At 49.6% G+C, this 16,430-nt stretch overlaps 1 protein-coding gene across 7 annotated transcripts in view; it reads right to left on the reverse strand.

Moving 5' to 3' along the window:
• ROBO3 (roundabout guidance receptor 3) overlaps window positions 1-16,430 on the reverse strand; it is a 271,458-nt gene that overhangs the window by 174,508 nt on the left and 80,520 nt on the right. Inside the window, exon 1 of one of the 7 annotated variants that reach the window (XM_053269995.1) lies at window positions 5,402-5,908. The exons of the other annotated variants lie outside the window; for them this stretch is intronic. Coding sequence (XP_053125970.1) covers window positions 5,402-5,465 — 64 coding nt within the window. The 5' untranslated portion in view covers window positions 5,466-5,908. Of the gene's footprint in view, window positions 1-5,401; window positions 5,909-16,430 lie in introns of those variants that run through there. 7 annotated transcript variants of the gene reach the window in all.

Raw genomic sequence — 16,430 nt, forward strand, 5'->3', positions numbered from 1 at the left:
TGCAGGAGTAGATAACCTTGGCAATAAATTGTGGTGGGGAATGATAGGAGTTGTAAATCAACAACAGATGGCGAGCTAAGGTGGCCTATCTCTGCTTTATGGCCTCTGGTCAGCCAACTTGATCTAAGTCCACTCTCTACCCACTGAGATGCCCCTAAGTGACAGATCCATCACCTAAGCATCACCTGTTGGCAGGGGAGTTTAAAAACTGTTGGGAACTAGAAAAAACATCCACCTCTTTGTCATCAGAACAACACGTTGCAGGGTGAGGCCACAGCAAAAGCTGCAGACTGTCCATTCCAAGCTCCCAACGGAAAACTCAGCAAAAGAAAAACACACTCAGAAGTTAAGAATGTCAAACCAGGCATCGCCAAAGAAGTCATGTTGAACCCAATCCCTTTCAACTTTGCTTAGGGACACGATATTGTGGCAGGTAGCATGCCAAAATTTACAGGGTGTGTCCAAAGCAATCGGTTGCTTCATCATGACTGATCGTGGTTTAGTCTAACCTAAATCGGAAGTAGATGCTCATGTGGGCAGGAGATGGGGACACACTTCCAACCATGGCTGCAGAAATCCACTAGTCTACTAGTCTGTGACAAGTGAAAAATGATGGCTGACAAGTGAAAAAAAGTCCTGATGAGCCATGTACCCACATAGCCGGACGAGTCAAATATTTTGTCTGGCTGATAAACGGAGCCAACATTTCTACACCATTGCTTCCAACACTCTCTGGGGCATTGCAAAGAATCAGGCTTCAATCGTAGTTCCATGCAACGTCTGAACTGGTCCACAGTCAGGCACTTTCCTGAAAGTTCTGTCGTAATTCTTCCTCTCTGTAGCCTCCAAGTAGGAACACAGGAAGTTGTCTTATACTGAGTCAGATCTTGGTCCATCAAGCCCTAACAGGGATTCCCAGCTGTTGTTGACTGACTGACTGATTGATTAAGTGCCATCAAGTCGGTGTCGACTCTTAGCGACCACACAGATAGATTCTCTCCAGGATGATCGGTCTTCAACTTGGCCTTTAAGGTCTCCCAGTGGTGCATTCATTGCTGTAGTAATAGAATCCATCCACCTTGCTGCTGGTCATCCTCTTCTTCTCTTTCCTTCCACTTTCCCCAGCATTATGGACTTCTCAAGGGAGCTCAGCTCCCATCACCCCCAAGCAAAGGCGATTGCAGCTGGGGATGCTGGGATTTGTAGTCAACGGCAACTGGAAACCCTTGTTAGAAGGAACACTGTGTACAACTCCAGTTCGCCAGCCTTTTTGGATGACCATTCCCCAAATCCCCAACCACAGGGGCCAAGAGGGATGACGGGAGTTGTAGTCCATCTGCAGGAGGGCTGAAGTTGTGCAGATCTGGTCTACACCAACTAGCAGAGGCTCTCCAAGGTTTCAGGCAGGAGTTTTCCCCCAGTCTTAACTGGAGCTACTGGGAATTCAACCTGGGATCTTTTCCATGCAAAGCTCTACCACTAAACTAAGCCCCATCCCCTAGGAAGATATGGGCAGCAGCAAACTCCTCTGTCCTGCTAGCATCCCATTCTATCCCATTGTGTTGTTCACAACACAAATGCACACATTTGCCAACCTAGGCCATAATCAGAGAGGCTCTAAAGTGTAACCAGGAAGCCGCAGGTGAAGAACAAGTTACACTGGGTCATACCATGTCATAAGGAAGGCTCTTCAACAGCAGTTGTCCATGTCAATTACAGCCCGTTATGAGCAGGGCTGTTGAATTTGACACACTTGTTTATAAACTATTACGAAAAACAAAGCATGTTTGTTTCATCTGAAAAGAAGTGACTCTCATTCTGGGGGCAGAGGAAGAGGGAGTAGATGACTGTCACCAGGATTTTATCCCAACCAGGGCTCCAAACGCTATTTTCAAATTCTGCAAAAGAGCTGTGTTTGATCAGGCTGGGCCCAGCTAACCCAGAATCTGGTTTATAATAGAGGCCAGTCAAATGCTTAAAAAGGGAAGGCAATGGCCCTTTGTGAGAATACTTTACAGGAGTTTGGGGGTTAGCTTCACAACCTAATATGTAGCAGGGGTAGGGAACCTTGCCTCTCCAGCAGCTGCTGAACTACAATTCACATCAATCCCAGCCACAACAAATTGTGATTGGGAGTCACAGGAGTTGTAGTTCAGCAGCAGGAAAGCTGGCCTTGTGGTAACAAGCATGACTTGTCCCTAAGCAGGGTCCATCCTGGTTTGCATCTGAATGGGAGACTAGAAGTGTGAGCACCGTAAGATGTTCCCCTTAGAGGATGGAGCCGCTCTGGGAAGAGCATCTGCCTGCTTTCCTGCAGAAGGTTCCAATTTCCCTCCCTGGCAGCATCTCCGAGATAGGAGATAGCATCTCCTTCCTGCAACCCTGAAGAAGCCGCTGCCAGCCTGGGTGGACAATACTGAGCTAGATGGACCAATGGTCTGGCTCAATACATGGCAGCTTCCTATCTTCTTATCAGCTGGGGAGCCAAGGCTGCCTACCCCAGAGTAAAGTAAATGTTCCAGTTGTTCTCAACAGGTTGTGTTTTCTTTTTACATGCAAGCAAGCAAGCAAACTATCAAGCACACACTTTCCTCCTTGTAGGAAGCTGCTGAGCTGACTTCCTACACGTAAACACGAGCAAACAGAAGCACACTCTCCTTTGCTGATCTTGCAACAGGCAGCCTAGCCTGTTCATCAGCAGCACTACTCCCGGATCCTTCCTGCTGCCAACGCCTGCTTCCCACCGAAAGCAGCCTGCGATGAAAAATCAGCTCCATTACTCCCCAGACGTTTCAAATGTGAATCCATCATGCTTTTCACCTGGCATTATCCTTCAGCCCCTGCTGTCATTCAGTCGCAAGCATTCCTCCGATGCTCCCCTTACAGAGGATGCAAGAACAGCTGGTACTGAGGGCAATAACAAGCATAAAACAGGCACTGATTTGCCATAATTTAATAAGGGTACCTAGGCAGAGACCTCTGTCCCCTGTAGCACAGTTCTACATCCATGTTAACTCTGCAGTTAGTCCACACTATATCCACGCTAACCCTACAGGAATATACCATCCGCTATGAACTCTAAATTCCCACCAAGGTAGGAACATTGACCGAATAAATTTAAAAAACAAACATCCAACTATAACCTTTTAGGAATTTCACAAATGTGGTCATGTTTATTGCAACACAAATGGTCTCTGTTCCAGCAGCATTCAAGTCACAGTGGCAAAATCAGATCTTTGAAGACAAAATCCAAATTCAGGGAGGTCTGGAACTCAGTTTAGCATCTTGCAAAAACCTGAACCTCAGCCCCCAAATGCTGTGCCTACATTAAAAACAGAACACTTAATTAAAAAACAAAACCCTAAAGGTTTAAAAATTCAGAACTTGCTCTCTCTTCAATTAGGGATATCCCCCCTTCCCCATACGGCACATTTTGCAATTTCAGTTTCTGCTTTTATTACCCCAAAAATTGGTTTCATTTCCAGCAGCAATACGGTTTTCATTCTCCAGCTCCATTCTTTTCCAAAGCGTGTCTTAATGCCTCCTCTAGTGGACAGATTTTGAGCAGGTTTCGCAGGCTGAGGATTTTTTGTTTCCCCATAAAGGGAGCTAAGAGCATTTGCAGGAAGCAAGTTCAGAACATACAGCAGACAATCGGAGCACTGTCTGGGGCCAGAGAACGGAACAGAGAGGCTGCTTCGAGGATTGGCGAAGACAAACTGTGTACCAGCACAAGGCAGGGAAGGCCTGGAGACGAAAATCTCCAATTGTCATGAATCGGAAAGGTCAGACAGTCGCCCTGCAGCTGACAGCCTGGCCTCTGAAGCTAGCCTCCCCTCGGCCACCTCCCCTGTGTGCACTTCTTTTATCACACTCCGGCCCATCTGTTACCTCCACCAGAAGTGCAAAGCAAAAAAGCCTCTGGGTTAGGCTGGAACTCTGCTGGCTTCAGTCTGGAAGGGAGGAGGGAATGATGTGTCAGCTGAACACCGGGACACCATCAGGATCGGGACCCATTCGCACATCACACAGTTCGCAAAGGGAAAGCTGGACCACACCAGGCACACACGCCTTTCCCCCCTCGTGTGCACAAACTGGAGAAGAGCTCCCGGGCATGTACACACCCCAAATGCACACTGTGGAATACATCCAGGCCAATCCATCCATCTCTCTCACACACCCCAAGGGGATGGGGCTGCAGGTCAGCGATGGAGCATCTCTGCTTTGCAGGCAGAAGGTCCCAGGTTCAGCCCTTGGAGTCTCCACTCCAGGTAGGGCTGGGAGAGACTCCCGCCTGGAACCCCGCTGCTGCCAGTTAGTGTAGGCAACCCTGAGTGGGACGGAGCAAGGGTCTGACTCGGTATTATTAGGCAGCATCTGGCGTATACGTGACACACATGCCAGTCTCCATGTGGAATTGGACTGGGGGTAAGAAATGGATATATAAAGCAAGTGTGCCGGGAATGACACACAGACCCGCAACAAGCTTAGAGGGCTAGCATGGGGCAAAAAGTGGGGCCCTGCAAAAGAAGAAAAGCGCATCGGGCTCAGTGACCTCCTCTTTACCACCTTCATGGAGGGGAAACACTAAGAAACCCAAGCCGGCACCTGGCGCCAAGGATTCTGAGCAGAACGTGCAACACCTGGATTTCCTTTGCTCCCCCCCAAAGACTTGCCAGCAGCTTTAGGCATCATCTGCCTCCATTTCTCCCATCGCTTAAGAGCACAGCCTTACACCGGATCAGTCCAGTAGCTCAGTATTCTCGACACTGACTGGCAGCAGCTCTCCCAGGCTTCAGGCAGGAGTCTCTAGTCCCAGCCCTACCTGGAGCTGCTGCCAGGGATCGGACCTGGGGCTTTCTGCATGCCAAGCAGTGCAGCAGACTCTCTGCCCCGGAGCGACGGCCGGTCCCTTTGCTTTCCTGCCCCGTGGCGCGCGCTCCCGAGCACGAGGGTATCCCTGTGATGCTCCGAGGCCGGGGCTGCCGGCTCCTTGCTCAATCCGCACCTGCGGCGCGGAGCCATCTCCTCCCGAGCCGCCCGGTGGTTCTCCTGCGCTCCGGCGGCGCCTGCCCTGCTCGCCTGGCCGGAAAGTGCGAGGCAACTCAGGCAAGGACCCACCGGCGTCTCTATCCCAGCAGAGAGTTCTTTTTTGGAGGTGGCGGGGCAGGAAGGGGTCGCGGGTGGGGACGGGAGAGAAGACCCCCCCCAAAAGCCCCCCCCCCCGAAAAGTGGCTTGCCCCCCATTCCTGTTTCAGAGCTCTCACATGTGGGGCACAGCCTGCCCACCCATAAGTGCACTCTGCCCCCCAGCTGTGTGCCCCCCCCGCCCATCTCATTTCTCCCCGCCGCCCCACGGAAGATCTCGGCAGCTCGGGAAGCGCCTCGGTCCGCTTCTTACCCGAAGTTGAGGCCACCAAGCAGCAGGCGAAGGTCGGCAGCCAGAGCCAGAGCCGCAGCCGCATGGCTCAGCTCCTCCGGGGACGCATCCAGCAGGGGGATCGCGGGCTCCTTTGCGCAGCGCCTCGCGGCAGGCGGGGGGGGGGGGGACGGGGCCCCGAACCTGCCCCCAGCCAGGCGGGGAGGCGAGGCGAGGAAGGCGGCGCTCGGGGCGGGGAAGGGGAGAGGAGAGAGAGGAGGACGCGCCCGGCGGGCTCCGGCGCTGGGGGCGGGGGGAGGAGGGTTAACTCATCGCCGCCGCCGCCGCTGCCTGGCCACCGCGCGCGCTCACGGGGCTGGTCCCGCCACTTCGCTGCTGCTGCTGCTCCTCCAAGCCTCGCTCGGCGCGCTCGTGGAGGAGGCGACTAGCCACAGCAGCGCCGGGAACTTGCCCCAACTCAGCGGCCCGGCCGCTGGCCCATTGTCAGGCGGCGTGATCTCCCTCCCTCCCCGCCGTGGCCGCTTAAAGAGACACCGACCTGCCCAGGCAGGCAGGAGGAGCGGGGAGGAGTCGCGGCGAGCCCGGGCTGGCTGCGTCTGGCTCTGACTGCAGCAAAGCCGGAGGAAGGCGCTTTCCAGGCTAAGCCCGCTTTCTCCCGCGCGCTCTCCACCGCCCCGCGCCCGTGCAGGCAGGGCTGGGATCTCTCTCGCACCCTGCCGAAGAGGGATAAGAAGGCTCGGATGGACCCAGGACCCGTTTCCGGCGCACAAAGGTTTAAGAACGCACGCGGGCATCATATATTTGGGTGTCTAATTCATTTTGGGTCTCTTTAGGCACATTGGATGCTGCCATGTATTGACTCAGACCATAGGGCTATCTAGCTCAGTATTGCCTACCCAGACTGGCAGCGGTTTCTGCAAGGTTGTAGGCAGGAATCTCTCAGCCCTATCTTGGAAATGCTGCCAGGGAGAGAACTTGGACCCTTCTTCATGCAAGCATGAAGATCCTCTTCCCAGAGCAGCCCCATCCCCTAAGCCTAAGGGGAATATCTTACAGTGCTCCCATGCAGTCTCCCATTCACAAGCCATCCAGGGTGGACCCTGCTTAGCAAAGGGGACCATTCATGCTTGTTACCACAGGACCAGCTCTTTCCCCTATGGGATGGTGGTGTAGGTATAGGATCCTGCCTCCCCACAAGGTCTTCTACACTAAGGTATACCCTCATCATGTCTGAAGACAGTACACGTGATTTACGATTCCCGCAATGTTATTCAACACTCATACTATCTGTGTACAGTGGACACAGGAGTCCCATTCACACATTACATTAAACACACGTATAAGGATCTGTACACAGGTAGAGTTATTCACATATTATATTTTTGCTGGTCTTTGACTGTAATAAAACAAACTACAGCGCATGTTAAGTTGAATGCAGGTACAGTGATGGAGGGAAACTGTTAGGGGTGAAATAGCCTGAAGAAAGTGCCTCTGAGCAGGTACAGAGCACCTGCTTCAGAGACGAGGCCTTAGGAATCTTGAACTGGGAGGCAAGGTAAACATGTTTTAATACATAAGTCTCTTGCTAGCTTCTACAAGTGTTTTATGTGTGGTTTTAATCCTTTCACAGCTGTGTGATAGGCAGACATTCAACAGGTGCTTTTCTGGAATATAGAGAATTCACCTGCTGAATTTTTGTGTGGCTGTTAAAGAATTTGATGCCCTGTCAGGGAGGGGAAAAGAAGATTGCAACTTTAAATACCTCCACTAAACAAACAAAAGTAGTGATTCTCTTCTATTTAGCAGGAGGAGAGCAACTGGCCCTCTCCATCCCCAGCACAGCATCGCTCCAGTGGCTGTTGCTGGTGTCTATCCTATGTTTCTTTTTAAAATTGTGAGCCCTTTGGGGACAGGAGCACATTTTATTTATGTATTTTTCTTTGTAAACCGCTTTGTGAACTTTGGTTGAAGAGCAGTATATAAATATTAGTAGTAGTAGTAAAGTAAATGGAAAGTGTGCCATCGAGGCGGTGTTGACTCCTGGCACCCACAGAACCCTGTGGTTGTCTTTGGTAGAATACAGGAGGGGTTGACCATTGCCATCTCCCACACAGTATGAGATGATGGCTTTCAGCATCTTCCTATATCGCTGCTGCCCGATATAGGTGTATCCCATAGTCTGGGAAACACACCAGCGGAGATTCGAACCGGCAACCTCTGGCTTGCTAGTTAAGTCATTTCCCGCTGAGCCATTAGGGTGGTCACACAGAATAGTGAAAGGAAGGCTCCTTTCTGCTGACATGCTAGTTTTCTAAGTGCGAGGTTTGGTTAGGTTTTCCTGTGTTACATATAGAAAAGATTCAAATTTGTAACCCCCCACCTGTATTCTGAAATAGTGCAATTCAGCAAAGATTGCACCCCTAACTCCAAATATTTATATACCGCCCTGCTCTTCAACCAAATAGGTATGGATTTTAAAAGAACTTGCATTAGCATTCATGATGGACATCTTCCAGACTATCATCAGAATCCAGGTGGCAGCTTCCCTTGTGGGGAAGTGATTTGGTACTGTAGCCCTAAACTGAAAGTGGAGGAAGGGAGGGAGAGAAGCAAGAAATGCAGGGCTTCTGCAGAACAGTCATCCCCGTCTGCCATCCCTCGCACTTATCTCCCATGAGCATGCACTGAAAGGGTACCCAGAAGCCTGTCTTTCAATTTAGCCAACTTGATTGCATGTGCAGTGGAAAGGAGCGGGGGGGGGGGGGGGGAACACAACTCATTTATGTTAAGTGATCTTATGTTAAGTGTCCTTTGGAAAGCGCTCCTGGAGGCTTTCCAAAGGACATTCTTCACTCCAGCAATGAACAACGTTGGCTCTCTCCAGGATACTTACTACTACTCCCAAGTACAAGAGGTCCATTGCAGACCACATGGGCTTCCGCGCATCGGCTGAGGGCAGAGCTACATGGTTAGCAGAGTCACGTCATAAGAATATAGGGAGCTGCCTTATACTGAGTCAAGACACTGGTCCATCTAGATCAGGATTGTCTACAGTGACTGGCAGCAGCTCTCCCAGTTTACAGGCAGAGCTCTTCTCAGCCCAGTCTGGAGATGCCAGGGAGGGAACCCAGGACCTCAGATGCTCTTCCACTGAGCTCTGGCCTCATCCTCTAAGGAGAATATCTCACAGCGCTCATATAGAGTCACCCATCCAAATACAAACCAAGGCATACCCTGCTTAGAAAAGGGGACAATCCATGCTTGCTACCACAAGACCATTCTTCTCTTCATCTAGCTCAGTAATGCCTACACTTACTGGCAACAGTTCACCAGAGTTTTCCTGTGTTACATATAGAAAAGATTCAAATGTGAAGTCCCCCACCTGTATTCTGAAATAGTGCAATTCAGCAAGGATTGCACCCCCAACTCCAAATATTTATATACCGCCCTGCTCTTCAACCAAAGTTCTCAAAGCGATTTACATAGAAGAAAATAAATACTCAAATAAGATGGTCCCCTGTCCCCAAAGGGCTCACGATCTAAAAAGAAGCATAAGGTAGGCCCCAGCAACAGCCACTGGAGGGTTGCTGTGCTGGGGATGGAGAGGGCCAGTTGCTCTCCCCCTGCTAAATAAAGAGACTCACCGCTTTAAAAGGTGTCTCTTTGCTAACTTGGCAGGGGGTAACTGCTAACCTGCTAATTGCTCACCTCGGGATTCTGCAGAGTGTGTAGCTCAGGTCTTCTAACCATTAGGGTTCCCCGCAATGTCCAGCCCAGTAAGCGGCTGAAAACAGCTGTTTCCAAGCATTCCAGATTCCATCAGCTCCACAGAAATCATGAGACAAGCTTAGAGACCATGAATGCATGGCATAAACGTTCTTTCTGGTTTTGCCCTGATTTCTAAAGCTCTGTCTCTTTCCTCTTCCCACCAGCAGCATATTTTCTGTTTGTAATCAGGAAAGTCGGGGGGAAACAAAGTTTGAAAGAAAGATCAACACACACACACACACACACACACACACCGACCGATCACACTACAAATGCTTCAGGCTGCTGTGAGCCTTCTGTCCTCAATCTAAGGAGTGCCCTCCTCTCTTCTATCTCAAGATATAGCTCATTCAACTCAAGCCCCAGCCTGTGCTGAACAGAGGTCGACACTTCAGCAGATACCATCTTTCAAAGTGGGAGGTGGGGGGGGGGTTGAGCTTCTGCATTTGATTAATCCTCTTTTAACCAATGCAATCACTTTTTAAACATGTCACAACAGCTCAGGTGACCTTTAGCCCTGCAATGAAGCCCATCGAGCCCCCCCCTTCCTGCCAAGTGATGCATTCAAGTGATGCATGTACTGTTCTGTAATAGACTTCAGTGGCTGCTCACACAACCTTAAACAGGGTTGGAGGAATGCCAAGCCAGGTGGTGGGGGCCAGGCACACCCAATCCACACCCGCGTGAGCTCAAAAAGCAAAGAAGAAGAGAAGAGTGATCGTGTGATGATGCACCTGTGGTGTCTTTGGTTACTCCATTCCTTGATCCAGGCCAGCTTTTGAATGGGGCTTTAGTTACTTGGTGTTCCAATCCTAGAGTAGAGGCAGGGCTAACAAACAGCCAGCAGCAAGAGCACTGAAGGCAGACTGCACTTGCCTCTCTGTACATAATATCTGTTTCATTAAACTATTCATTTTCCTGATTCCATTCTACTGCCTTGTCCTTCCATACCACAACTCTTTCCCTTGGATTCTACAGTGCCCCACCCTGATTTTGTCCACAGCTTTTTATCTGGATAAGGCCCCTCTAGCCTAGCACCCTGTTTCACACAGTGACCCACCAGATGCCTTGGGAAGCCCACAAGTAGGAGATGATGCCCCATCTCCTGTCCCTGCTCCTCTGCAACTGGTATTCGGAGGCATCCTGCCTCTGAACATGGAGGTAGCCTATAGCCATCACGCTCAGTAGCCACTGATAGTCTTGTCCTCCATGAATTTGTCTAAGCCTTGCTTTAAAACATCCAAACTGGTGGCCATCACCACATTCCATGACGGAGATTAGTTCAATTATGCAATGTGTGAAAAAGCACTCCCTTTTGGAGAAGAGAGCTCAACTTGTGATAGCAAACACAAATTTTGCTAAGCAAGGTCTGCCCTGGTTTGCATTTGAGTGGGAGACTCCATGTGTGTTGCCCTTAGGGGATGAGGCCATTTGGGGAAGAGCACCTGCATGCTTGCATGCAGAAGGTCCCCGGTTCAGTCCCTGGCAGCATCTCCAAGATAGGGCTGAGAGAGACTGCTGCCTGCAATCTTGGAGAAGCTGCTGCTAGTCTGTGTAGACAATACTGAGCTAGATGGATCAAAGGTCTAACTTGGTATAAGGCCACTTGCTTTGTTCCTATGTTTGTCGGTCCTAAAATTCCTGGCAATTTCCTGGTAGACAACCACCACACTACCCAACTCCCAGTTCCCACATGATCACTTTCCTTGCCTTCTATCCCATCTTTGAATTCACACAGGCATGGACCAGGAGCACATATGTCTGCCCTATTCTGGTTGGGTGCTCCTCCAGCCTTCTTAGAAACACAGGAATTTGCCATATACTGAGTCAGACCATTGGTCCATCTAGCTCAGTATTGTCTACCCAGTCTGGCAATGGCTTCTCCAACATTGCAGGCAGGAATCTCTTTCAGCCCTATCTTGCAGAAGCCAGGGAGCGAACTTGGAACCTTCCACGTGCAGATGCTCTTCCCAGAGTGGCCTCATCCCCTAAGGAGAATATCTTACAGTGCTCACGCATGTAGTCTCCCATTCATATGCAACCAGGGTGGACCCTGCTTAGCTAAGGGCACAAGCCATGCTTGCTACCACAAGACCAGCTCTCCCTCTTCTTGACGGTTGTGTAAGCAAGCCTACTAATTCCCCAGGTTTTCCATTTTCCCAACACTGATATGAAAAACCTCCACAAATTAGCACAAGTTCTTTCCCCCTTCCTCCTCCCCCTCCTTTAAATGAAGCAGAAGAGTGATGGAAAGGAACAGAATAGCTACTGATGAACGCAGGCAAAGATGAAATCTGTTGCAATGTCGACAGACTTGAATATAAAAACGGAGCTGACGCTCGTCAGCTAAAGAAATCAGACAGATTATTCACCCATTCTTTTTATGCCACCGAGTCGCAGGCCAAGAACTGCTTCGGGGATGAAGCCTGCTGTTGTTTCTTTCCCCCCAAGAAGGACTAAAATAGATCAAGGCGGAAATGGCCCTTTTTATAGCACAAGGTTCTCTGCAGAAGGTTTCGGCCAAATAATTAAGTATCCAGCAATCGGGGAAACTTGTGCAGAATTAATGTTCATCAGTTAAGCCAAGAAAGTGATAAAAATGCAAATTGGTTACTCGATTAACAAAAGAGCCCCAGCCTCAAGGTATAAGGAGGAGTGATTTTGGCATTAAATATAGGTCCCTGGCTTATGGAAACCCCAGATGAATGAAAATCAGGGGCTTGTATTCAGCAAATGCTAACCAGGAGTAAATGGAGGTGATTCCACCGTTACCTTGCAATTGACCTTGGTGGAGAGGAAAGGTCCACGTGAGCAGTGATATTTCTCAGAGAAAGAAAAAACCTAAGGTGCTTTAAATGGATGGTACAATTGCCCTGGTAGATAAACTGCTTGCATGTGAATTAGGGATGTCGTTCATCTGGGGCCCTTCTCAGTTGGCAAAAACTGCACAACTATGTGCACAAGTTCTAAAAGAGAGTTTACTCACCCTCCACACACTCCAGCAGCTTAGCATCTTCTTTCCCTGTGGGGTCTCATGGGCTATTCATATGGCCAGCAGGTACCTCGACCTTGCAAAGTTTCCACAGTTCCACCTGCTGGCCAGTTCTTCATACCAGAGAATAACCCACCTTTCCCCCCATTCACCAGAAAAGTCGCAATGAAAAGCGTTCAGTTTACTCTTGGATGGCAAGATCTGGCCAGCAGGTGGCGCTGAGGAAATTGTGCAAGGTCCCTGTTGGCCGTATGAATGACCTGTGAGATCCTTCAGGGAAGGAAGATGCAAGCTTGCAGGAGCGTGTGGAGGGTGAGTAAACTCTTGCTTAGAACTTGTGCACAAGCCATTCATATAGCACATGTTTTTGCCATCTGAAGGAACCCTGGTGTCAGGCTATCACCTCCAGGATGAGTTTCAGAGTGCCAGACCTCAGAGGACACATCCTGAGTCTGACTCACAGATCCTCAGACACCTAGCCCTGACACGCTGAGCTTCTCATCAAAGGTGAGAAGCATCTCTGTGCTAGTTATCCATTTTGCACAGGGGACCCACCAGGATGAAAGCAATTTGGGAAGCTCTAGTAGGATTTGGAGAGGAACTTAGGACACAGGGGTCCTCCAAGAAAGACCCTGTGTTGAGTGCTTCTCTAGAAGTGGAGGCAGCCATCTCTCTCTCCTCTCCAAGAGAGGAGCTGTAGCTTAGGTTCAATTCCTGGTATTTCCAGGCAGAGCTAGGAAAGACATGAGGCTATCGCTCATTGGTAGGGCATCTGCTTTGCATGCAGAAGAGATTACTGTGGCCTCTCCAAAGGTTGGTGCAAATACAAAGCTCCACTGGCCTCATACTCTATATTTACCCTCTGCGTTTGAAGGGAAGGGATTGACTATCACAAGCCATTTCTCCTCCTCCAGCAAAAAAAGCAACCATATCTGGAAGAAAAGTTGCATAATCTGCCCCTTAATTTGGGATGGTTCCAATGAGAACATTTTGAGAACAGAGCCAATGTGTTATGAGGTCCAGTTCCGCCAAGATGAGGAGGAGCTGGGAGCTATCGGGCATGATGGGAACCTTGTCCATTATCTTCCTGTTGCCAGACAGCCAGGCACCAGATATTCTGGTTTTGTTGCCTTTCTGAGAAGATGGGGACTTTTAATGCAATGGAGCCTTTTAATGAAATGGATCTTTTCCTAAAAATGTGTGAGGCCTGGTTAAAGACTTCTGGTAAGCAGGCTATTGGTGGGGAGCACTCAGGATGAGGAACATCATAGCAGAGAGAAGCAGGGTTGAGGATGCACAGGACATCCCTATGCTGAAAGCCATAGGACTGGTTCACACACAAGAAATCAGGGTCTTTCTAACTGGAATCCAGGAACCCATGGGTGGGAACTCCTACAGCATGGGTCGTGTGAACTGCAAACCACCTCCCAATGCCAAGTTGGCAGTGCGCCAGCCAACATGTGGGAGGAGAGCGGGTCTTCTGGTACCAAGCATGAATTGCCCCCTTTGCTAAGCAGGGTCCACCCTGGTTTGCATTTGAATGGGAGACTACATGTGAGTACTGTAAGATATTCCCTGGAGGGGATGGGGCCACTCTGGTAAGAGCACCTGTATGCTTGCATGCAGAAGGTCCCAAGTGCATGCAGAGGGTCCCAAGAAGGTCTTGATAGGGCTGAGAGATGCTCCTGACTGCAACCTTGGAGAAGCCACTGCCAGTCTGTGTAGACAATACTGAGCTAAATGGACCAAAAGTCTGACTCGGTAGAAGGCAGCTTCCTATGTCCCTAACATTTAACTGGGATTGACTGACGGAGCTGGTAAAGCCAACAAGGGTGGAGGAATAGTGGGCGGGCAGCTCTGCTGCCCCATGCTTGCCAGCTCTTTGCCAGTACTGATGAGAGAGGAAAGGGGATGAGTGGCTGCAGAGGCAGGTGATATGTAGCCTCATCCCCATCAGGCAGCACCCAACCCCTGCCCCATTGGGTCTCCCCCTGGCCCCAGCTCCATTGGGTGGCCTGTGTTCACTGCATACAGTTGCCCAACGGTACTTCTGCCCCTGAGCTCTGGACCTAAGGTAGAGCTGGCTCTGAAATGTTAGGAAAGTGAAATTAAATGTGAATCTGAAGGCTCCTCACAAGGAAAAGAAACCAACAATGTTCAAAGCAAGCCAGATAAGACTCCATAAAACAAGTGAAATTTCTCAGGGATACTCTGTGTATCCCTATAAAGATGAACAAGGGGAGTGCCCTCTCCGACCTGTTGCAAAAGACCACTCGCTTTTATCTCCCATCCACCCTATCCCAGTCCTGCCTTCAACATATTCTGCAGTTAAGTATGAAAAACATCTGGGGTGTGTGTGTGTGTGTGTGTGTGTGTGTGTGTGTGTGTGTGTGTGTGTGTGCGTGCTTCTGATGCTTGCCAAACCACTGACATGCTATTTTTCCTCTGGCTAGAAACATGGCTGCTGTTCCTCTGCCTTGTGATGGGAAAACAGCTGCCACATTTTGAGTTGCTGAGAATGAATATGAAGCCCCGAGCAAGAAGGGGGATGGAAAGGCTCCTGGGCTGTGGTTTAAAAGTGTCTTCTTTAGCGGGTTGCTGCACATTTGATCCAGCAAACGCCTGTGACTTGGTGATGCCCTCACTTTGCACAGCTCTCCCTTGAAGGCTACTGGCTGGCACATGCAGCTGCCCGCTTTGTAGAAATACTTGTAGGGCAGCCTGCAGCGCCCTGCTGGGTTGCTTGACTTGATTCGCAAGCTCTGCTGATGTTTTGTCTTCCTTCCTGAACCTCGTCTTGGTGTCTAACTGGGCTTTGCTTCTTGCTGCCTTCAAGCAATGAAATGAAATAGGTAGGATGAAAGAAGGTATGGGAGAGCATCAGTCTTGGGTCCATCACATTAGGACTGTTCACACAACCATTTGCGGGTGGGGAAAGGTTAGAGAGCTCCTATTCCAGTAGCAGCAAAATGATCATAATCTCTGTTTGGGTCAGCAAACCTGGAAACACGCGACACCAGGCAAGGCGTCCATTACTTAAATTGGGAACTAAAAGCATGGAAAGTCCTCCAAAGGCCTAGCAGGCCTTCCAAGCATGCTTTGTGCTGCCAAGAGACTCATTACATCAGCAGTTGCCCTCTGATTGGCCATGAAGGAGCAAGACGCAGGCCTAGCCCTGCTGAAGTCGCTGCAGCTACAGGACCATAGAGTGTGATTTGCAGAGTGGCACATCATGGACGGTAGCCCCTGTAGCCACAGCTTTCTATTGTTTCCAGTTCCACTGAGTCCCAGTGGTGACATAGAAAAAGTAAGTTCATCCATTTGACCAGAAAAGAAAGGTAAGAGTCCTCCTCAACTCCTACCTTGGTTAAGGGCAAAGTACAAAAGCTGGGCCACCTTTCCTTGAGTAATCTGAGTTGGAGGCACTTTTGTGAGTTCACACAACCAGGCACACCAGCGTAGAAAGCCCCTTACCTTGATTCTGATGGTTGTGTGAATCTATTTAGGTCAATGACATGCAAATACTGACAATTTCTTACAATGGTGTGATGGTATCTCTTCACACTTCTGTTATTAACCCAGAAGGGCTCCCAACTTTAGGACAGAGCCAAGAAGACCCTGCTACTTCCTTGATGTGTAATGAAAATGAAATAAATGTAAATGGGTGGATCCTGCTTAGAAAAGGAGACAATTTATGCTCACTACCTCAAGTGGATCATCGGGGAAATGCTTGACTAACAAGCAGAAGGGAATACAACATATAGGGGCTCACTGATTGCATCTCAAGAAATGAGAGTCCTCTATTAACTCTGGGGCCCCCACCTAATTCAGGTTGGATTAGCAACAAACCTAACTCCTAAACGCTCCAGACTGTGGGACAGCTTCTCCTCCAGGTGGATTCTGAATCATAACACTGCCTTTTATCACCGCTTTCAAACCCTTTTGATTTTACATATTTGGTTCGCTTCAAGTCAATTAGAGGCACTTGTGAGAACAAGCATCAAGTGATTTCTAAATTCCTCACGTAGCCGTCGAGGGAAATTTCAGCCTCATCATTCATCGTCAAGTCTGTAAGGTCTGGAGCGGATCCCATCTATAATTCCCTCCTTGGTTCTGAGTTCCAAGTGCCCACTGGCCTTCCACCATCTCCATAATCAAGGTATATGGCTGCCTTAGCTCATTCGGTGGAAATAGCACATCACGGTGCCTCCTCTTCCCGCCTGTGTCTCCTTGTGTAAATCTTACCCATCAATTTTTGACATTCTAATTATGAGACTCCAAACAGTTCTG

Source organism: Hemicordylus capensis, chromosome 8 (assembly GCF_027244095.1).
Source record: "Hemicordylus capensis ecotype Gifberg chromosome 8, rHemCap1.1.pri, whole genome shotgun sequence".
NCBI classification, from domain to species: Eukaryota; Metazoa; Chordata; class Lepidosauria; order Squamata; family Cordylidae; genus Hemicordylus; species Hemicordylus capensis.